Genomic DNA, 23,021 nt, shown 5'->3' with positions numbered 1-23,021 from the left:
CGGGATGACACAGGACGATGGTGAAATTCCTTCAAGTTTCAGACAAGCAGTCAAGAAAGAGCGGTGACGTTGAGTTCAGGTAACTTTTATATGTGGCGTCCAATATGTGAGTTGTTCACTTTCACGCAGACAATGGTCGGTGTGTGATGGCGTTGAACAAATTCTTCGGAAGTTGGGAGCAGAAAGTAGAGTAATGAGGAACTTAATTTTGCTCGAGTGTTGACCGTGAAGAAGACGGGACGGAACCACAGTTGCAGGTGGAGTCACACAGAGTTTGGGAGTAGCAGCGGTGCTCACGGCGTATCTCAAGTCCAATGTACATGGAGGTTCGACGCATGGATGAATTCAAGGTGGTGAAGATTATTCGCCAAGGTGAAGTTTGTTAGAGTTGTGTCGAATATTATTATACAAGGTAGGTTACAGTTGGACTTGGTTTTCGACTGTGTGTAGACATGGTAGGAGTTGTATCCTAATAGAAGACTTGAATCCTAGGCCTCTCATATATAGCGGGGGTAGACACACGATGTAACCTATGCCAACATAGTACCACGGGCATGCGGGGGAGCCGGCGACGTGTGCCGGTGCCGGGGTGGCTAGGGTGCGGTATTGTGACGGTGTCATGGGGAAGAGCGCCCGTAGGCAGGCCCCGGGGATGTAGCCATGATGGTGAACCTCGTTAACAAATCTCGGTGTCGTGCTTGTGTGATTGCTTGGTCCTCGGTAGATCGACGATGGCCTCGGATTTACTCTAACAGTATAGATTAGTGCATCGAGTAGTAAAGATCAACTGTTATTAGAATAATGGCAACATTTGTGAAGTTGATTGAGGAGTCTTCTAGTGGAACAAAGGGCCATAAATTTGGGCAAGGTTGGGTTTGGTCACCAACGAAAGACCAAACTCAAAAATTCCCATTATGTGTTATAGGGGAACCACTAGGCATCAGACTACTGATGCCTAGCATTCTATCAGACCAGTAGAGAGGCGTTGGATTGGATCCCATGCAACCGTTGGATAAGCAAGGCACCTTCCGTTGAGTGTTCCCAAAACTGAAACTAGTTAATGCTGATTACCTGTGATACCGCCGCTGGATTTCAGCAGGTTGAATGCTAGTCCTTTTAACGTAGGTCTCAATAGTATGTAGCTTGCTTCCATATACATCGATGCTTCCTACACATAAATCGGTGCTTTTTTGCGGATTGCTTTCTCTATGCTTCAAAATCTGCAGTATGTGAAATGGTGCATGTGGCAAACAAGATGCATCTGACGCGTTCATCTTCTATTAATAGTGGAAGCATATCAATTCATTTTTCTTTTATCGGCTAGCAAATTTGCTTCCATATCAACTGTATATTATTTCAGTTTGTCCAACGTGACAATTTATTTTGCATCGTCTAGGCTCAGTGCAGATGGCTTGCTTCCAACATTACAAATACATGCTTCCATCAAACATATTTTTTTAACATTGTTTCAGACTCTTTCAAACAAATTAAATTGGAACTTGTCCTCAGAATCTAGTATCTGCATCCGAATAAAATAGAAATTTGCTTCCACAGAATTTCTAATTTGCATCCAAAGAAACGAGTATGCTTTTTCTCTGACATTGTTACAGACTCTTACAAAAAAAATTAAATTGGAACTTTTTCTCTGAAGAATCTGGTATCTGCATCCGAATATATAGGAATTTGCTTGCAAAGAATTTGAAATTTGCATCCAAAGATATGAGTATTTGCATCTATAGGATTTGGAATCTGAATCGAAAGAATTCAAAATTAGTTTTCTTGCAACAAAATGGATGCCTTGCTTCGAGAGAGACATACGTTGCTTCTGAATCATTATGATACTATTTTCATAGACTAGAAGAATTGCTTCCATACAAATATAGATTTGTTTCCATTAAAAAGAAAAAGAAAAACCATATCATATCAAATAACATGGGAAGTGCTTCCATGCTGTGATCATGTGTCTCCGTTAAATATAGAATTTTCTTCTATGATGGTCAGTAAGCTCCACACCATCTCCTGCAGTGACACGAACTGCAATCAAAAGTGCGAGGACCTTGTCCCTTGCGCTATTGCGATGCGGACATATGTGATGCTTCTTCCTAATAACTTCTTATGTGCTTCCTACAACCAGAGTACATAAACATGTGACGTAGTTAGCAAACTTTGATGGACAAATCCAAGAGATGAAGAAGAAAGAACTCAAGAACTACAATGCTTCAAATAATGGAATTATTCCCTACATGGGCGATTGACACATTAACCTTCAATCTGGGCTCTTCAAAGAGGGGATCACCGGAGTCCACTGCTTGTTGTTCCGCCTTCTGGTGCTACTCCGACCTGGGAGGTAAACCGTCGAAGCAGCAATCACAGAGGGGAAGTAGGGCTCGGCCATCTAATGACAGGAAGGGTCATCGACGGAGAGGAAAAAGGGAGGAGCAGTGGAACGGATCTGGGCAGTGAGGTGGAGCGGAGCGGAGGAACAGATCTTACCAAGTGATGGGCGGCGCAATTGTAGAGAAGACAAGTAGTGCGATAGCGGGCCAGGGAGCTTCATGCGAGGGTGTCTTGGGATGGATGAACAGGTGAGTGATTAGCGGGATGGGATTATGCGCCAGATGTGGGTGGTTGGTTAGAGGCGTTGTGCTTTTTTTATTTTGATGGAAACGACTAAAGAGGCCGTGGGATTCAGCTAAGAATGGACGGTGGCCCATCGGGCTGACGCTGTGCTTCTGATCAGACTACAGATTAGAAGTGTTTTCCTATAGGTTTTCATTTTGAGACCATGCATACGCATCGCCTCATCGGTTAGTTATTGAACCTTACAAGAGCATATCTATCATTATTAAGAAGTTGTTCTCCACTACTCCCAATTTTTTCACCATGCATATTGTCCACATCAGCGGTGTGCCACGTCATTATTCAGTTTTCAAACGCAGCCAATCAGCCCCGCCACATAAGCCTTCAGTCACGTCCCCACATCCTGCAACAGTTCATCTGCCCCATCGTAGCCTTCAATTATGGCTTTTATCAAAGACACAGGTTCTTCTTCTCGAGCTACGCAATAAAAATCTGAGATTTGTTTCGGAAGCATGGACGAGCTGGTTGCCGTCTCTGCTTCCCCTCCCTAGCCGACTCCTCTTCGCTTACAGAAAAATCAAAGGAGAACACAGATCTTTCAAGAACAACCAACTCATCAACAATCGATCTGACTGCTCGCCATTGTCGTACAATTCTAGGACCAAGCAACGGTGAGTGCTCCTACATGTTCCAGTATGGATTATCTGAACCTCACATATCCATCTTATGATCACATTTATAGTTTTTTTATGCAATGGTGAATTGTTTTTATTGCTATTATAGATTCATCAACGCAGTCTTCAAGATTGCAGCTTTGATCTGAATTTGCAAAAGGAAAAAAGTAACAAGTAAGGTGCTCCCAAATTCATATGTGTAGTATGAAGATTTGTTTATGCATAAAATTATGAATTGGTTTTGTTCCTGTTGTAGATTCATCTTTGCATTTGCCCATATTGCATCTTTGATCTGAATAGCTAAAGGGAAAGAATTAGCAGGTAGCAAAAGGAAAATAGCAGGTAAGGGGATCTAAAGATCACATGTGTCGTATCACATTTAGATTTTTTTTCTACATACAATTATAGATTACTTCTGTTGCTATTGTAGATTCATCTTTGTATTTTTCAAGATTGCAGCTTTGATCTGAATTAGCAAAAGGAAACATTAGCAGGTAAGGTGCTCTTACTGTGTTTTTTTTGCAGGTGCTCTTACTGTGTTTTTTTTGCAGGTGCTCTTACTGTGCTTTATATGGTCAGTAACCTGATGGTTCAATGAGATATAGGATTGCCTTTTATTTTGCATGGCAATCTAATTCACTATTCATATAGTGATGTACATACACGTTTATTACTCAGTTGATACATTAATAGCAAAGCTTTTCGATATACTACATGATTCCTCGCGCGTTGCTGCGGGAAATTTTAGCACGTAAAGGTAGAAGTTAAATTCAGCAAAATTATATGGTTCAAATATTCAATAGTAGTTCCCTAAAGTATAGTAGAAATGAACGTTTTTCCTTTTGCGAGGAAGAAAGCAAGTTTAGTACAAGCAAATTAAAATAAATAAATTGAAGAGATATCCTGACAAAAGAAATTCAAACATGCCCTGGTTCGAGGAGGCTGCTGGAATTTCAGATAATATTCTCCGGTCTTATTCTTATGTATATCAATTAGGTTTATAGCTAATCTGGTCTGACAACATGCATCTCTCACAACAGAGTCCAATGGCTACGGTTTTTTTTAGAAAAGGAGGATGACCCCCGGCCTCTGCTTCTGGGGGATGCATGGGCCACTTTATTGATTATTCTCGAGAACCTTATAAAGTATTACAACAATATGCCTGAATCCGCCATCTTGGCAACATATGCCATTACTCCTATCCAAATGATGAAGGGGTGCTAGCTGGGCCAAATACCCAGACCACTCACCTACGCCTATCATCAAAAGCCGGAAGCCCCAGCCGAGCCACATACCGGGTCTGGGGCACAAACCGGTCTGACACACTCACAAATGTCGTCGCCGCCATCTTCCACATGTTCTTCTTCAGAGCAGATATTGAGGCTTCTACCTTGTCAGGCCACTCTGCCATCGACGCCACCATGACGCCAGACAGCTATCTCCTCCTGCGCGAGTCCATCTTCGCGCATCGGACGCCGAGTCACCACTGCACCACGCCGCCGAGACCTGCTGCCATCAATGTTTAAGATGAAGCACCGCTCCACCAAAGAAGCCGCCCACTGGTCCGTCGATCCCGTGCACACCTCCAAGACTGACGCCCCCAAGAGGAAACGACACAATATAGCGCCGCCGTCATCCGATCTACTGATCTAGGGTTTCCTCCGGAGATAGCAGATAGTGGCCTTGAACTTCTCCTCGGCGATGCCTTCAAGAAGGGAACGCCGCATAACAGCGCCGTCACCGTCGGCCTTGGCAGCTAGCCAAAGGCAGGTTTTCACCCAGATCTGTTCGAAGAACCTCCATCAAGCATCGCGTGCACGGATCGCCTAGCACCGGGCCGTGGTGCCTTGCCAGATCCATTGCAGATCAGCACCGCCACCACATGCCCGCTGTCCACCTCGCGCCGCTCGAAGAAAACACCACCCGGAACGCCGGATTGCCGCTGCCACGAGCACGCCACGCCCACCGAAGCTTGTCAGGCCGACCCCCTCCTGCTCCCAAGGACGCGCTCGTCCAAGGAACGCAGAATACTGCCGTGCAGGTCGCCATGCGCCATCGCAAGCAGCAGTACATCACCGAGCGGGAACGGCCGACCCCTCCGCCACCACCTACAACCCCCCGCCGAGACCCGCCACCACGCCGCCGGACGCCATGGGCCACGCGCCCGGGCCACCACCAGTTCCCGCCGAGATCTGCTGCCCCAGTCCCAACGGGAGCCGCGAGGAGTCGCCCCGCCGCCGCCGTCAGCCGCACGAGCTTCGCCCGGCGGCTTCCTCCGGCGGCGGCGCGGGGCTGGGGGCGATTGGCCCGCGGCGTGCTAGGGTTAGGGAGGCGCCCCCGAGTCGTCCAATGGCTACGTACCTAGGGTAGTTAACAAAGAACTAATCATGATTGCCTACATACATACGTGCGCATGCTAGTGACAGAAGTGGCATGCACACATGCGCATCACTCCGGCTGGTGAGGCTGTCCGCTGTCGGAGGACATCGTAATGGAGATCCTGGTGCGCGTGCCCGGCTTCGCCAACCTCTTGCCGTGGCCGTGCGCCGCCGCACGCAAGCGCTGGCGCGCCCTTGTCACCGAGCCATCTTTCCTGTGCCGCCGCCCGCCGCTGGCCAGAGGGCACCTAGCGGGGAAGGTTGGACGGTCTCGATCTTCGTCCATGCAGCGCGGAAGGCTCAGGGTCCGGACATCCCTTCCTTGTCTCCTTCGTCCCAGGCGCCGACGGCCCCTTCGGCTCCTCGTGCACTTTGGCGGCAGTGCGGAGGCGGAGCCGTGCGTCGACCGCCTCGCCGTCTGCAACCTGCTCTCCCGTGGATGCCATGTACTCTAGGAGAACAGAGGCGTACCCGTGCCGCTGCGCGTGCATGTGCCCGACGCCGGCCAGACCTCACCATGAAGACAACAGGGAGCGCTGAACATAAAAAGGAAAGTGTGTGAGGGTCAGCGGTTCACCAGATAAACCATGCAATCGCAGCCGAGAATAGAGGCGACCACAAGCTTGAGTCATAATGGGAGTAACTTAACATAACACATCCCAAGAAACAATTGCTTATGTGGCATGAAGTTAATGAGGAAAGAGATGCTTGTGGTAACATAATATGTTACTGTAACATAACACACCCTAAAACAAAATGACTCTATATCTCAATTAATGAAGGCTTGCATGTTACCATCCATAGTTACTTATCCACTATGAAGGTAGTAACATAGACTAATAACTTATGCATGTTACTAGTTTAAGTTACTCCCCACTATGACCAGCCTGAGAGAAATGCTCAGTTCACACCTAAGAGAGGGCTCGAACAGAATGCATGCGGTGGATTGATAATTGCTGATGTGGCACATTGCTGAGGTGGATAGGCTGCATGTCTAGATAAATAAGTTAGTGGGGATGAATCTTTTAGGTATACTAGTTGATGCCCCACACATTGTTGCAAGAATATTTTGCAATATATTTCAAAAATATTACTTCTATGGAAATAGGAATATCCAGAGAAATAACATGAGAGCTAAAATTGAAAATACATATGGTTTATTGTGTTTGATCATTGTGTTTTGTGAAATATTTATTAAATATATCATGTACATGTTTGCATGTTGAGGTGAACCTTTTCCTATGACACATTGAATGTTGAGGTGTGCCTTTTTTAATGCATGTTGCTTGATGAGGTGTCATGCTTGCATGTTGAGAGAAATATATTAATGGGGGCTAACTATTTAGATATAGAAGATAAGATGACCATCTCATCGAGTGACCGGTAGGATTATAGATTAAAAGAGATATCAACATCCTCAAGGGCAAGCTTGAGCTGCAGTTCAGCTCCGAGACTCCTGATTATATCTGGCCATGGGCCGGGCCGGGCCGGGCCTAAAAAAGCCCACGACAGAAAACTGAGGCCCAGGCCCTCCCACGCCCTACCATCGGGCCTACTTTTCAAGCCCAAGCCCAGCCCATCTGGTAAAAAGCCTTCAAAAGCCCTTAGGGCTTAGGGCCGTGGGCCAGGCCTCTTCCTTAAAATGCCAATATACCAAGCCCAAGCCCATCCAGGCCCTGTTGGTGGGCTCAAAACTTGGGCCCAAGCCCGGCCCACTAGAAAGCCCATCGGGCCTAGGCCCTGGATTTTAGGGCCGACAAGGCCGGGCCTGAGATGGCCAGGACTACTCCTGATGCTCTACATGTGAGTTGCCTCCGTCCCCGCCTCCCTTTGGCCATGCCTTGGCTAGGCATGATTCGGTCTGATCCCGTGCTGGTGTAGGGTTTCCACCCCTATATGTCTCTTTTTGTCATGCAACATGATATAGTACAACATGTGCATGCAGAAGGCCCCACACGACTACTCGCAGCAGCTCCACGACAAGTACCGCATGTCCTTCAAAGACTATATCCGGGCCACGATGAGCTGATTCTCCTGCTCCAGCTAATGCGTACATGCCATGTCGTGTGTTCACATTCTCTTCCATCTGAAGTTGGCTAAGAGCTTTGATCAAATCGTAGTTTTGATCTGAATTAACATATCTAGAGGGGGTAAAGGGTGCTCGCTGTGGGTTGAATCACCGGTACCAACTTGGTACGATGGGTTTCAGTATTGCGGTATTGCCTCTAAGGCAAAGCAGATACCAGTGATTCATATACCGATGTTTCCATACTGTATATATCAAAACTTTTTATTTGCATACATGTGTGCAAGTTAATTCCTAAAGGCATGTGCTCTCTCTATTTATTTTCTCTGTTTCCCCGTTAAGATAATATTGTGTGTTATGGTGTTTATCTTTTCCTCTGCCTCAACATGCATTCCTTTTATCTGTTATTTTGCTTACCTTCTGTCTATCTCTCTATCATAAATCATGACCATGTACATCTTACCAAGTCATTTTGTTAATTATGATTAAAAAATCATTTTGTTAATTTGCTTTGTGGAAATTTGATTGTATAGCTAAGTAGTTTGACAAATTACATCCTGGATTGACAACCATTGCATTTTCTTTAGGTGTTTGACATGCTATATTTCCCTCTATGAATGTAAAAATATGCCTTTGAATGCCCAAGATGAATTATTTATAGTCATTTGTTAACATTTAAAGTAGGAGCTGCACTTCCATAAAGATATTATTCTCATTATAGGATACATAAACAACATGCAAATTTTCTTGCATGTGTTTTGCATCTTAGATTATGTTCATCATTTTTTGTTCAGGTTATGCAATAATAGAGGGCTATTTCTTTTTACCCTTTTGAGGAATATGACAGTTAATTTGCATTGTGCAATTGCTGCCCCCCCCCTCCTGGTGACGGAATACTCGACTGGAATTTGTTAGTTTTGTTTGATGTTGTTACCTCGAAGCAAAAAATATGTTATTTGATGCTTCTTTTTTCCGACTCTACATGTCCAATGAAATATAGTATCCCGCAGCAACACATGCGGCATCATCTAGTTTTCATAATGATAGGACCAAGAACTGACAAATGTCGATGCAATTTCGAGAAGGAACTAGTTCTAGATATATTGAACACCTATATTCTTTTTTCCTTTGCGAGAAAAACACCTAGATTCTCAAGATACATAAACATGAGCTAGTTACAATATAAACATATACATTTCTCAAGATATTTGTTAGATTCTTATCCCAGAGAACCCTCTAGCTAGATATTTAAAAGAAACTAAGTGACTATGAACACATACAAACACACACAATACACATGGAAAGAAAATCAAATGAAAGTTATTCTGTTTTACCTCTTATCCATCTCAAAATTTGGTTATCCCGCAAAATGTTTAGAAATAATTTAAATAAAATGTTTAGCAAAATGTAATATTGATACTTATAAACACTGAAACATAGTTAGTTACGGAAAAAAGTAAAATAATTTAGTATAAACATGTGAGTTTCATGGATCCTAATTTTCTCATATCCTACCGATAGTCTATCTCAAATCCTTGTGTACACACACACCTACTCTCTCTAACAAATGCTCCAATCTTGTATACACTAAGAACCGAATTAAATTGAATCAAAGTAAGCAAAAAGAGACAAAACATAAGAAGGACAAGAAACAATGAGGCGAAGAGGCGACACAGAGTGGAAAACAAAAATGTCACGTAACAAGAAACCATTATGAGGCAAAAGAACATGGAGTGGAATTTTTTATTAACCCAACAAGAGCAAAGAATATATCTGGGCATGCAACTCCATTATCCGGCCATGTGAGCGGCTGGCCCCCTCAAACATGTGGTTCCTCCTCCTTGTCGAAGACTAGAAGTGGGCCTTGTGGAGCTTCTATGAAGCATCTCAACCCTCATACACGAGTGGGCCACTGTGGAGCTTATATGAAGCGTCTCAACCCTCATACACGAGAGTCCGCTGATATATATTGATGTAGCGATCGTGGTTAGCGATCGAGGGTACATGTTTTTGTGGTTTGGAAACAGGCCGAGAGGGAGATTTACACGGGAGGAGATAAAGAGATATAATAGAGTTAAACTACTTCTATCTACTCTCTAAACTTGGTACACAAGATATTAAACAGGCCCAAGGCAACCTATGGTATGTATCAGGTCTAACTCAGTGAGTGTTGCTATCCTACAACAGTATTTTTTTTTAAATCTCAACTCTGAAAGTCTAGCCGGGGCATATGATTTAGATTGTCCCAAGCCTCATAGACTAGCCCATCAGTTTACAAGCCCACCAATTGCTGAAACATAGTACACATGCAACAATTCATATATATATATGTTTGCCCAGTGCTTTTTCACTCTTAAAAAATATGGCAAGTTCGATGGCACAAGTAAACTTACCAAAGATTGCTATACACATTTGGCTAATGTGACCCTTTAGGGTGGCGAGCTCTTGAGACGCTAGCTCCAGCTTTGACTCGGCCTCTTCTGCACGTTTCAACGGTGTCTTTTTCTCCAAAGCGAAAGAACTCTTGGTTTTTCTTCAAATGTGTCACTGCGAGATAACACGGACTCCTGGAAGTCAGATGAAAACTTCTCAGCAGTCTATTGTTTCTCCTTTTCAGCCTTGATTTCAACTCGGCTATTTCATTGCTGGCTTGAGTCAGCATAGCCTGCACACATAAGAATTGGATTTATGACAATATTTCCAATAAGGTCCCAAGTCACCGCAGGCTTGCGACCCGGCACTTGGGGGCTAGGGAATATCAAAAAGTCAACCATATCATTGCCGATCTAGGCAAATACACACGATCGTGTTAAGATGTCACCTGGTCCCGTTCCAACGCTCCATGATGTAGACTCATGACACCATATCCATGCAATGTTATTCCGCTCTCATGATCCTTTTGTCGCCTCCTATTCTATATGGTGACTAGTCAAGTTCTAGCTGACAGCTTGCTTCTCATTTTCAGCCTAAAAGCTCAATTCCAATTGTTTCCTAAGATTTAAAAAATTCTTAGTTTATTGCCATACTAGAGATTAATTGGTTTTAGTTCAATTCAATTAATATAAACAGGCGATGGAAAGGGGTCAAGAGGCACATGATGCCATGAAAGTGTTCGTATTTTATATGTATGTTGCATTTAAGGACTTCCCTTAATTTCATATCAACATTTCCATGTTCAGTTGTGATGCACTTCGGTCATTCTATGGGCCAGCCCGCGGGGGGGGGGGGGGGGGGGGGGACTGCTGGTAAAATAATCCTGTAAGACAACCTGAATAGCCAAATGTTATAACATTACATGGGAATACCAAAACTAGAACAATTCAAGAGATTCCACATGTGAAGCCAATCTTGTTTTATAATGTGCAAGTTAAGTAGTATGGATTATGTTGAACTTGTGATAAGCATAATAACATAGTCGCTCCGTAAAAAAAAAGACCATTTAGATCACTATACAGAGAGAGTACAAGACAAAATGATCTTTCGATGTTGCTCTTGGTGCAAGAGTTGTTGTTCAAACCAATCTAATTAACTTGTGGGACACTATTGTTTTTCTGATAGATACAAAAATGAAAAGTTAACACTTCAATTGATCAATTTTTTATTTTCTGAAATGACAAATTGTTTTAATGAGAACATCATTTCCATGATATAAAGATTATAGTGGTTATCATAAAAATGTCAGAATAGATATCGGTAGACAATCCCGAAAAAAGTAAGGGTGATCTCGTACCCTAGCCGCCGGCTCGGTAACCCTCCTCTATCTTATCCCGTTGCCTCTTTGGCGAAGGGAGCAGTGGGACCTACTCCTTTTGTTGTTCTTTATTCTTGTAGGTTTTTGTTCCCCTTAATTTTTAGTTCTTTGGCTGCATTGGCGAGGAGGTGGCGGCGATGACGCATTGGGGGTAAAGTCTCCGCGGCCTCTCCCTACCTCTACGACATCTGATCCAACGTGGATGAAGGGCCTATGAGGATAGGCATTACCAAATCTGTTGGCTCTCTTCATGTCTTGCTAGTTCGTGTGTCATGCAAGGAAGCAGTTGGGTGGGTCGTGCGGCGGCTTCGACCTCTAGTTTTCAATTTGTTTTGTGGCAAGTTTGTCCAGCCCTGCTTTGGACCGGGCTGAAGAATTGCAAGCCTGTGCTACGCCGTGTGATGCCCCAACCGATGTTCCTTCAACCGTCACTATATCTCATTTCTAGTGGCAAGTGACTATTACGGTCTTCAGAGCCTGGTATGGCAATGACATTTGTAGGTGTCTGTTTCTCTTACTGCTAGTTTGGTGTAATGTTCGAGCTCCCATGTGCGGCTTACAATCGAAGAAAGAAGACTGCCAATATGGTTTGTGATGTAATTCAAATTTGTGTTGGTTTTTTTGTGCATTGTTGTCCTTATATATTGTATTGTCTACCTTTTTCCATATAATTTATAGATATTTTATTAGTTAATGTTTTACTTGATAATTTTCAGATACAGGACGCTCGTTGGTGTATTTCCTCAAAATAAAATAAGATGTCAATAGACATAGAATGAGGTCACAAGTTCGTGGTTAAAAAAAAGGTTGAGGCCACACATCCTGCTGTAGTGACACTTGTATCCTGTTGTACCGACACTTGTAAGTGCTTCTTGTGCACTCTTTAGCGAATGAGACAATTGATTCAATTTTTTATTCCCAAGTTTTACACCCAGTTGGTGACGGACCTCATGCCAACCTGAAAGCACTTCTCTCTCTCTCTCTAAAAAGCTGAAATTCTTTCGAGGAAATTTGTGCGGCAAATTTGCAGTGCAGAAACATTCTCATGTACAGAACTTCCAACCACATATCTATCAAGAGTAGAAGTATGAGCAACAAATTGTAAAGGAATATCCACAAAGTGACTTTGCACCTCCTTTGCTCAATGTTTTTCCATCAGTTGTTTTGCTGATATACTGTTTTATAGTACCTTAAGAAAAGTCTGATAGACCCCACACACAAAAAAAATCTGATAGGATAATGTTTGCTTTTCACAGTCACAGATCAGTCGGCACGTAGACAAGTATGAAAGCGAAAGGAATGTGTAGCTCCAAGAAACCTTGCCTAACCTCTGTACAGTTGCTACCCAAAACTGCAGTCTGCAGATCACCACATGTGAGGCCTCAAGGGTCGTTCCATATGCAAGAAAAAGATGAAGATATTGCTCGTGTTGGCAAATTATCATCACATCATTCAGTTCAGCGATTCCGACAATACGGACTGCAGATTAGAAACATTTTCCACCAAATAACTATTTACATTCCCATTGGCTTGTAATCTAAAGTCACATTTCTACTTCTCAATGCTAGGCGTCTTGTACCCCAAAGGCCTTACGAATTTCAGCGATGACGCGGCCGGACACGTCGGGGCCAAACATCCTCGGCAAATTTGCGGTCAGGTCGACCTCGATCGACTTTGATCTCACAGTTCGGTCCCTCTTGACCATGATCTCCCTCTCGCCCTCTTCCATTTCCGAGGTGCCAACGGCGCAAGTATCAAGCCAAATCTGAAGAACCGCCTTCACAACTGACGCAAGATGACCCTGCACTATCTCCTCCAAGACACTCTCCCCTCCTTGCCCACAGTCAATGGTGAAGAACACCGCCGTCGGAGAGAACGCGCTGCGCACGAAGAGGGACGGCGAAAGGTACGGGCGGGCTTGCGGCAATTCTTCGATGATTTTGCGTTGCTTGTCCACCTCAGTATTTTCATAGTACTTCTCGATGTACTCCGGGTGGAGCGCGAGGTCTTTCCGTGGCAGCAGGTCCAGAAGCACGACCATTGAAGTTGGGCTGCCCTGTATGAACTCCATGACGAAATGCGGCGCGTCCGTCGAGGCGTTCAGGTTGATGAAGAGAGACGTGATGTCGATCGCGCCATTTGGGACTTTGCAGTGAAGCGACGACTGCAGCATGAAATCGATCTGTAGACAAGAAAGAACACTTGAATTGTAACTGTTGTTCCTTGCTGCTGTTATATGATCACAAGGAGCAAACAAAATAAGCAAAATAACTTCAATTTCTACTCTCTGTTCGATTGGTGTGTTGTCATCAGAGAGCAAATTCCTACGAATTCTAGTCGAGCCGTGGTGAATTTCTATTCTGTGAGTGAGATCTACGTAGCTAAGAACAGCTGCTACGAGTTGCTCGCGAGAGAAAAATGGGCGCCAAGTAAGTAAATCACGCGATCGCGGGGACGAGGGGAAGTACCGAGGAGCCGGGCGCGCCGTGGCGCACGTCCAGGGAGACGAGGGCGGTCCCGTCGCCGTTGCGGAACTCGGCGACGTCGGCGGGCACGGCCGAGGGCAGCAGCCGGGCGCCCAGCCGCGCCTCCGCCTCTCCCGCCACGGCCCGCGCCACCTCCCGGTGCGCCACGGACGGCATGCCCGCCGGCTCCGCCGGGCCGGCCGACGCGCGCAGGGCGCTCGACGTTTTGCCCCTGAGCGTAGAAGCCGCGCGGGGGAGCCGGAGCGCGCCGCGAGGGAGGCGGGAGACGGCGGGGAGCGCCGCCGTGGAGACGGAGACGGAGGCGCGGGCAGGGGCGGCCGCGGTCGCTGGCGGCGCGCGGAGGCCGTGATCTGGCCGGAGCAGCATGGCAAGCGACCGCGTGGACAGCGACGAGGCGTGGAATGGGAGTAGTAAGCAGAGGTGTGCGGTCTCCAGCCACTGGATGGGCAGAGAACGAAGGTGGGGCAGGGTTAATGCCAACGAGTCACCGCGTGTCCGTGGCGTGGAGTAGGCGGGTAACCGTGCCGTGCTATCAGGATAACGTTTCCTCGTTGCCGGGGGGAAGCTCTCTCGTGTCCTCCTCTGCTCTTCCTCGACGAGAGTGAGGCCGGCCACCGGCGACAGGGCGGCCATGGCGGCGGCGCTTCTCTCCCCGGCCTCTCCCCTCCCTCGCTCCTCCTCCGCGGCCCATCCCAGGTACTTATCGTTCCATCCACACACATCCTGTGTACATCCCCTTGTTCCACGGCCGACATAGCTCTTGTTCTGCATGCTGATTCTTGGGAACTCTGTAGGAGCAAGGGCGCGGCTGGTGCAGCAGCAGGGTGCGCTCCGCCGTCCAGGAGGAGGGCCGTCTCGTGCTCGTGCGCGCCCGATTCGTGGAGCCTCGGGCTGGAGAGGAGGCAGCTCGTGCTCTCCGGCCTCGTCTCCTCCTTTGCAATCGCCCTCCCGATTACAGGTGGGGATACTCAGTTCACTCACGATCTCTCCTAAGTTGTAGATTTTCTTGTCCTCGGATTTATTCGTGGACTGTGGATGGCATTGTGAGCGTCTTCACATTGTGATGATGGTTTGTGATACTGTTTTTCCTTTCTGATGTGAAAGTACTTTGGTCATGCTCATCCAGTAGTACAATCGTGCGCTGCTGCCACTGAGGTTGAGCTTGACGACGGCGTGAAGATGGCCATGCTGGTAGATGAGACCAACGCCTACTCTTTTCTCTACCCGGTTCAGCTGCCAGGGAAGAAAACCTCCTTCAGATGGTACTTATTTTACCAGTCCCCTGTCTGACACTTCCTATGAAACATGATTTCTTTACATGCTCTGCTTCCTATGAAACATGTTCTGTTTACATGCTCTGCTTTCCAGGGTGGAGTCCAGGAAATCGGAGCGATATTCCTCTGCGGCGCCACTATCTCGTGAGTAGACCCCGGTATAGCAATGGGACATTTTTCAGAGTCCTCCTCTGTGGTTTGAAAGGGAGGTGAAGCTGACAAACTCTTTGCAGCTGATGCAAGGCAACGCATCGTATCGGAGCGCCTTGACATGATCAACAATGCTGTCATCTCAGTCTCGGTAATTACTAAAATACTATCTGGTACTAATAGATGCCCAAATTTGTAATGTGCTTGGTTTTTTGCTCTGTGCTTGGTTGTGGTAATGCAATGGGATTCTGTTAGCAATTTGGTTTTAATATATTGTTATTGGTGGTTTAGTGCAAGATGCTGTTTGAACAGATTTTGTAGATGTTTTTGTGCCGGTTGAGCTCCAAAAAGTACAATACATTGAGCAATAATGCAGCACAATGATGCTCATCCGTTTTCTGGTGCAGATCGGGCCGCCAAGCTCACGCTTTCTACCTTCGAAAGACAAGACCACTTGGGCTGCAAAGAATGTCGCTGATTGCGTTTTGTCTGACAAGTCTTCATTGGTAATTATTCTTGTTTTTATGTAAATGAAAATGGTCTCTTTCTTTTTGTATAGAGCAATCACATACCATATTTATTTCAGAAGATTTTTTTTCTAGCTTAACTTATCGTCCTTTTCACATATTGGTATAGCTATAAATAGCAAAGTTCAACCAAAAGGATGGCCAGTTTAGATACTTACACATACACCTATGGTCAAATGTTTATTTTGTGACACACTACATCCCTCCCTTTGCAGAAGGTAACAACAACCCAGCGAATGGCAGAGAGTTCTGTCCTTGATGCACACACTGCAGATGTAAGCTCTGGCCACTTTTGTCGGTGACCTCATGATGATTGTAGTCATCCTTTATCTTCTGGAGTTGACATGCATCTGGCACATACTAAATTTTTTGTTAGGTTGATGGAGAGCCATACTGGTACTATGAATACATTGTTCGGAAATCACCAACAAAATCGGTAAGCTTTTCGTCACCTATATTTATTTATTTTGAGGAATTTGCCACCTATATATTTCATAAAAAAAACATACATCTACAAAAATAAGGGACAAAATTTTGCGTCATAATACTTTCTGAAGCATTGTGTTAACTGGTTGATGGTGAGTTGGTGGTGAGATTGTGCAAGAACATAAGGGTAACCTGTTATCTTTGTTGTCTCAGGCACCAGAACCTAATCTGTTTCGGCACAATGTAGCATGTACTGCTGAGCGAGACGGTATTGTTTTATCTTTGCTTTCTTTAGTCCCTTATATTTACAGGATGGCTTGTTCACTCCCGTTTTTGCACTAGGTTTTCTCTACTCGTTAAATGCCTCCACTCTCAGCAAGCAGTGGGAATCTGTAAGTTCTACACTGTTTCTGATAGTTTCTATTTATGTTATTACAAAAAAGATAGTATGCACGGGTTCCTTTTATTATTTTCATTAAACAGAAACACCTATTTTTATTTGAACATATCTTATGTAATTTCATCTTCTTGCGAATGATTAAGCCTCTCTTTAAACGCAGATGGGACCATTGCTACAGAAAGCTGTGGCATCCTTTCACCTCCTCCCCCCAACAGAGAAATATGTGCCTCCTTACCAGGATCCATGGAGGTTTTGGTGATGTGACCGTTCTTCATGCATTGTTGGCGATCCAACGACTTCAAGTTTTGGCCACGTTTCTTGTAATAGATGCTTCAGTATCACCTTCAGGTCTACGGAACGAATTCTAGATGCTTTAGCTTTTGCCAATCTACTACAAATTGGTTGTTCTTAGTAAATTAAATGGCAAACGTACCCGACGGCAAAGAATGCAACCACCGCCATTTCTGCCGAAAACCCTTACTACTTTATTCCACTGAGAAAAAATGCATCGCGTGACAGCCAATATGTAGTGCAGTTTAACGCAGACGTGGTGAAAATAGTCATTGCAATTTAATCGCATAATTAGTTGATTACATATCATCTTATGATCGCGTGTTAGGATCTTACTAGTCAGCATTAAGTTTCTTCTCAGTGTAACAATTTACATTTTGACAGCTTCAATTCTTTTAGCTGTTTGCATGTCTCCTCTCGTTTATAAAACTGTATTTGAATAATTACATGATTAAATTGATCGGGTCTCTTTATCCCGCCTGCCTGGAATTCGATGGAACTTGGGCTAGGAATTCAAAATTGGTAGAGGATCCGCCCAACCACCCACCCCTCTATCCACATACACACGCAACTCAGCCTCCGCCTTAGTTGTTCAAATCCTAGCCAACGAGAAGAAGAAGACGATGACGACTATTTAAACGTTACAACCAATCAATGGGCCCAATTTGGGCTTGCAAGCCACTGGGAAGTCTTTTGGGCTGTTGCCCAACAACTGTACTTGAATTGCTGTTGTCGACAACGTCATCTTCAGGTGCAGTGCTCTGAACTGCATCTTCAGTGTTGCTTCCTTCAGGTTCGCTGGCATCCCCCATCCGTTGAGAAATGGCTTGACCCCAAGCTGTGGCACGAGAAACTGTTGTTTGAGTGAGTCTAGATCTTCCCAGGTAGCTTCATCAAGCGATGAATCACTCCATTGAATCAACCCTTGGGTGATCATGCGTCTGCCTTTCTGGCGCTCAGGCACCTATAGAGAAGTATTAATTAGGAGAAGGAATCATACTGCGAGCAGGACAATCAGGATGGACAACCCTGTTTAGCTGTGAGACATAAAAAACAGGATGGATTTTGCTGCCAGGAGGTAATTCCAATTTGTATGCAACTCCTCCAATTTTGTCAAGGATCTTGTAGGGACCAAAGTACTTGAAGGCCAATTTGTGGTTAGCCCTGTGCACAACAGAGGATTGTACATGCAGTTGTAGTTTCAAGAAGACTTACTCTCCTACAGCAAAAGCTCTTTCAGTTCTGTTTTTGTCAGCCATCTGCTTCATCCTTTGCTGAACTCTAAGTAAAAGTTGTCTGACAGAATCTACTATGACCTGCCTGCCATGCAACCACTGTTGGATATGTACAGGAGCAACAGTATCAGAAGAAGTGATACCGAAATACCTGGGAGGGTGCCCATATAAGACCTCATATGGTGATTTGCCCACTGCTGAATGCCAGTTTGTATTGTACCAAAACTCACACATTGACAACCATTTGCTCCTTTTGGGTGGATGAGAGTTGATGAAACTTCTCAAGTAGCACGCCACTTGCTGGTTAACTCTCTTAGCCTGACCATCAATGGCAGGATGATAAGCAGAACTCATGTTTAACTGAGTGCCAGTTCTATGAATTAAAGTTTGACAGAAGGTGCTAGTGAATATAGGGTCCCTATCTGACACAATGTATTCAGGCATCCCATGCAGTTTATAAACATTGTCTAGAAAAACTTTAGCTACCTTCTATGCAGAAAAAGGATGTTTCAAAGCCATGAAGTGGCCATACTTTGTAAATTTGTCAATGACCAACAATGCAATCAAATTGGCAGAACACTGGTAAACCAGTAATGAAATCCACAGTGACAGTTTCTCATGCTTTACTAGGGACTGGCAAGGGAGAGAGAAGACCTGGGTATTTTACTCTTTCTGGTTTAGCTTGTTGGCAAGTAACACATGATTGCACCTTGTTCTTGATAAAACCCTTCATGCCAGACCACCTTAACAGAGAATGGATCCTGTTATAAGTAACGGGAAATCCAAAGTGGCCACCAACATGACTGTCATGGAAGGCAGAAAAGATTTTATCCTACAACTCCTTATTATTATGAATCAAAATATAGTTCTTGTATCTAATCAAGCCTTGAAGCACTGATAATGAGGTTTAACAGATGGATTGACTCACAATTGCTGCAATATTTCAGTGGCCTCTTTTGATAGTTATAGCATTTAGCATCATGTAATCAATCTCTAATCCCCATTCCCCTCCCTTTTTTGACTAACATAACTTGAGAAGAAAATGGACTTCTACTAACTCTGATCATTCTAGACTACAATAATTCCTCAATCTGTTTCTCTAATTCATCCTTTAGATGTGGCACAATCCTGTAAGGTCTCATAGCAATAGGTCTTTCCCCTGGTCTTAATGGAATTTTGTGATCACAGTGTCTTCTTGGAGGTAGTTCCTTTGGAGTGCCAAATACATTAGCAAGTTCTTCAATGATCTGTTGCATTTCAAGAGGAGCTAGAGTCTGTTACTCAACCTGTATAGCACACACAGAACACAAAAACGGTCCTTTGATTGGTCCAAGAGACCCTTGTGTGTGGCTTCATGTCACCTCCACTGAGTTGTTGTAGTACTCCACAATTCTCCCCAAAAAATGGTCCTTTGATTGGTTCATTCCAACCGTTGCATCCATGGAGATGTTCATGCAAGCATAGCATAAAGCAACATCTTCAACTTGGTTGTAGTTGTGAGTTCTAATCCTTGGTTGCTTCATGCTTGATTGGGTCCGGTTTCCAACCGTTGCATCCATGGAGATGTTCATCCAAGCATAGCATAAAGCAACATCTTCAACTTGGTTGTAGTCGTAAGTTCTAATCCTTGGTTGCTTCATGCTTGATTGGGTCCGGTCTCCATTGGATCATCAAACTCATCTTTGACCACCCCCTCAAGTTCATCCTCTTCGGCTACTTGATGATCCCACACCGAATCATAATTGTGATCATCAAGCCCAAGCGTACGAGAGGACTCAAAAGACGCCAAGAATTCGGCTATGTTCATCTCCACACTACGACAACAACAACAACAAACTCCATCATCCATCGGCCACCAACAATCACCGCAAAATGCATCGGCCAAAATATTTTTTTTTTACCTAGTAGGCATATTTTGGTAGGCATTTCATCAAGCACTTGGCGATCGTGGCCCTTGTTGCCGGCTACTGCGGCCAGACACGCCGGAGCACTGGCCGTAGGGATGGTCGGAGATGAGGGGTCGGAGTGGCTTTTTTCTTATTCTTCTTCACCGCCTCCTTGGCGACAGGGGACAACGGGGCGACCATCGGTTTCGTTCGCTTGCCGTCGCCGGGAGCAGCGGGAGGGCGGCCTATCGTCGCCGAAAAGGTAGTAGCCACCCCGGAGGTGGCAGCCGGTGTACTGAACGAGACAAGATTTTTGATCCCCAACCTTTTTTTGTCGCGAGCGATTGCGGGGGTGTGGTTTGCGGCGGTGACGGCTGATGGGGTGGCGGAAGGGTCTTGGCTCCCCATTCCGGTCGGTGCAGTGGTCATCGGTGGCGATGGCTGTGCGTGAGGAGGCGGCGGCAGGAATGGCGACGCAGCGCGGGGCTGAGTGTTTTTAGGCGCCCCGAAGAGAAATCCGGCCGAGGAGTAAAAATGTTACTCATCTAGGATTTAGGACTTTAGGTCCGATTTAGAGGAGTAAACTTCAAAATTTTACTCTTCTATAGCCTTTTAGGGTATCGGCTAGAGATGCTCTGACACATATCCCATGCCAAATGACACATCTCAGATTTGCAGAGCATATGTGATCGGGAGCCATTTGGCTCTATGGAGATTGATTTTTCTTTTATGATTAAAAGATGCAAAATGCTTGAAATAAAAGGGCATCTTGCAAAGAATGCTGGAGTGGGCCCACTCCAGCATTTATTTATATATTAAATAAATGCTGGAGTGGGCCCTGTTAGAAAGTGGCGAATACGGATTTTTTTTGCTCATGGTCAGCTGCAGCTACACTACGAAGAACCTGTCGCCGTCAGAATCAAATGGCAAACAGTAGCCAATTAATAATACATCTACTTTGCAAAATAGAACAATCATACACTCTTGACTGTTGAGTCTTGAGCCGTCCAGCGGTCACGGTCGCCTGTTGGGGGCAGCCCGTTCCGTGTCCGGGCCGTAAAAGCGACAGAAGAGGTATGGCGCCATCGTTTCACGCAACACGAAACAGCCACTGAAACCCGGAAAAGCATGTGCCAAACCTGCACGCCAGTCCGTCACCTGTGCTGTCGAAATCTAATGATCCCCTTTCTGTTTTTAACACGAGGGAACGTGATTCTGTGAGCGCTTTCTTCAGAATTCCCCTCTCTACTTTCCTCTCTCTTTGGCTCGTGGAAAGAAGACGACCCAACCCGATCATTCTCCCACTTTCTCCAAGAAAAGGAAGAAAGGGAGTCTTAAGAAAGGAGCAGAAAGAAGGTGCTCGGGAGAAACCTCTGCTCTGCTCTGCTTCCTCCCCTCCAAAATGGTACGCAGATGAACTGCTGGAAAACTTACTTTTGATTGCCGAATTTTCTCTCGCTGATTAGTTCCTGCTCCTCTTCGCTGCTGCTTTTGATTGATTACCGATGATGTATAGGAAAGAAAGAATTCAGTTACTCCATTGGAGAGTAGTACGTACGCTGAGCTGAGCTGAGCTCTGCTTTTTGTTTGGCATGTAGACGAGCTACTTCAGAGGGCAGCGGCAGGAGGCTTCTGCCGACGCCTCCCGGCCCGGTTATCGGAGGGACAGGGGCGGGCGCAAGCGGCTGACGGCGCAGAAGAGGAAGGAGATCAAGGAGGCCTTCGATCTCTTCGACACCGATGGCTCCGGCACCATTGATGCAAGGGAGCTCAACGTTGCAATGAGGTACGTACTACTGACTACCCTTCTTACTTGATTCCAGCGTCGTCAGAAACCTGTGCCTTTGAATTTTGATTGCGACTCAGCGAGTGAGTCCATCATCTGATTCGTATGACTTGATGTGTTGCAGAGCGCTGGGGTTTGAGATGACGCCGGAGCAGATCCAGCAGATGATCGCGGAGGTGGACAAGGACGGCAGCGGGACCATCGACCTGGACGAGTTCATACACATGATGACGGACAAGATGGGAGAGAGGGACGCCAGGGATGAGCTCCACAAGGCCTTCCGGATCATCGACCAGGACGCCAACGTACGCACGCACGCACTCTGGCTGCTCTCATGGCTCATGACCACAATTCTTCAATCTCTCTGTTGATGCATCCATCCACAGGGGAAGATATCGGACATGGACATCCAGCGGCTGGCCATCGAGGCCGGCGAGCACTTCACGCTCGACGAGGTCAGAGAGATGATCCAGGCCGCCGACGAAAACGGTGCGTGGCTCCGTGCAGACTGCACTGCCCATCTCTCTGAACTTCAGTTTTCCACGTTTCCGGCCGTCTACGTTGCTGACGCTGGCTCGATCGGATCATGCGTGTGCAGGTGACGGCGAGGTCGACATGGAGGAGTTTATGAGGATGATGAAGCGGACGGGCTTCGGCACTGGATTCTAGTAGAACAGAGCAGAGGACAAGCTGAATGAACCGACATAATTCGCGGGTTGTACTTACTTGTACATGTACCTACTCGATCGTGCTGCATACCTACATGTAGTCACGCATGTTCGCACCTGGGATTTCTTTTGCGAGGTGTTTGCGTACATGTACCAAAATTACCTGGCGCCGACAAGTGGTGCTGTTCTGCTGCCAAAAAAAAAATGGGTTTGCTTATCTCATCAGTACTTGGAAATGTAAAGATATCACTATTAGTCTAATACCTTATATTTATCTATAGTAGAGATACTAAGCTGCCATGATTTGAAGCGTTGTGGTGCTTTGAGGGTTGTGGGGTCGCTAAGGGCCCCACATGGAAGGTTATGTGCTACGTATTTCGTTTTATTTCTTATTCTCTTTTTTCACATTCTTATTCATGAGAAATTTTGTGATTATTAAAAATATTTTAAAAAAAATATATTTTGTTCAGATTCATTATTATT

The 23,021-nt window shown here is 45.5% G+C and overlaps 2 protein-coding genes and 1 long non-coding RNA gene across 4 annotated transcripts; 1 reads left to right on the top strand and 2 right to left on the bottom strand.

The window, feature by feature from the left end:
• Positions 1 to 1,872: 1,872 nt before the first annotated feature.
• Positions 1,873 to 2,631, bottom strand: LOC123155542 (uncharacterized). Its single transcript, XR_006477489.1, has 3 exons — positions 2,494 to 2,631; positions 2,244 to 2,395; positions 1,873 to 2,124 (listed from the first exon to the last, which is right to left on the bottom strand). It is a non-coding gene; the product is annotated as an uncharacterized lncRNA (long non-coding RNA).
• Positions 2,632 to 12,821: 10,190 nt separating this feature from the next.
• Positions 12,822 to 14,528, bottom strand: LOC123156544 (red chlorophyll catabolite reductase 1, chloroplastic). The gene is made up of 2 exons (XM_044574693.1): positions 13,878 to 14,528; positions 12,822 to 13,591 (listed from the first exon to the last, which is right to left on the bottom strand). Exons 1-2 carry the CDS (start codon positions 14,526 to 14,528, stop codon positions 12,974 to 12,976), a joined length of 1,269 nt encoding a protein of 422 aa, XP_044430628.1. The 3' UTR covers positions 12,822 to 12,973.
• LOC123156545 (probable calcium-binding protein CML8) lies at positions 14,343 to 22,818 on the top strand. 2 transcript variants are annotated; one of them, XM_044574695.1, is made up of 13 exons: positions 14,343 to 14,591; positions 14,690 to 14,853; positions 15,022 to 15,157; positions 15,264 to 15,313; positions 15,403 to 15,470; positions 15,727 to 15,825; positions 16,062 to 16,121; positions 16,223 to 16,293; positions 16,568 to 16,664; positions 21,683 to 21,870; positions 21,995 to 22,175; positions 22,257 to 22,359; positions 22,469 to 22,818. In XM_044574695.1, exons 1-13 carry the CDS (start codon positions 14,527 to 14,529, stop codon positions 22,537 to 22,539), a joined length of 1,353 nt encoding a protein of 450 aa, XP_044430630.1. In that variant the 5' UTR covers positions 14,343 to 14,526; the 3' UTR covers positions 22,540 to 22,818. The 2 variants fall into 2 exon arrangements, with proteins under 2 accessions (XP_044430630.1, XP_044430629.1); XM_044574694.1 differs by lacking the exons at positions 14,343 to 14,591; positions 14,690 to 14,853; positions 15,022 to 15,157; ... (4 more) ...; positions 16,223 to 16,293; positions 16,568 to 16,664 and adding an exon at positions 21,221 to 21,489.
• The last annotated feature ends 203 nt before the right edge of the window (positions 22,819 to 23,021 follow it).

This window comes from Triticum aestivum, chromosome 7B, assembly GCF_018294505.1.
Source record: "Triticum aestivum cultivar Chinese Spring chromosome 7B, IWGSC CS RefSeq v2.1, whole genome shotgun sequence".
Lineage (NCBI taxonomy): Eukaryota > Viridiplantae > Streptophyta > Magnoliopsida > Poales > Poaceae > Triticum > Triticum aestivum.
The sequence above is the reverse complement of the archived record's forward strand: the minus strand, read 5'-3'. Positions and strand labels throughout refer to the sequence as shown.

Coding starts and splice junctions, on each gene's coding strand:
- LOC123156544 (XM_044574693.1), bottom strand. CDS start 14,528: ATGGCCGCCCTGTCGCCGGTGGCCGGCCTCACTCTCGTCGAGGAAGAG. Junction 13,592..13,877: donor ACGGCGCGCCCGGCTCCTCG/GTACTTCCCCTC, acceptor TCTTGTCTACAG/ATCGATTTCATGCTGCAGTC.
- LOC123156545 (XM_044574695.1), top strand. CDS start 14,527: ATGGCGGCGGCGCTTCTCTCCCCGGCCTCTCCCCTCCCTCGCTCCTCC. Junction 14,854..15,021: donor AATCGCCCTCCCGATTACAG/GTGGGGATACTC, acceptor ATGCTCATCCAG/TAGTACAATCGTGCGCTGCT. Junction 16,122..16,222: donor TTGATGCACACACTGCAGAT/GTAAGCTCTGGC, acceptor ATTTTTTGTTAG/GTTGATGGAGAGCCATACTG.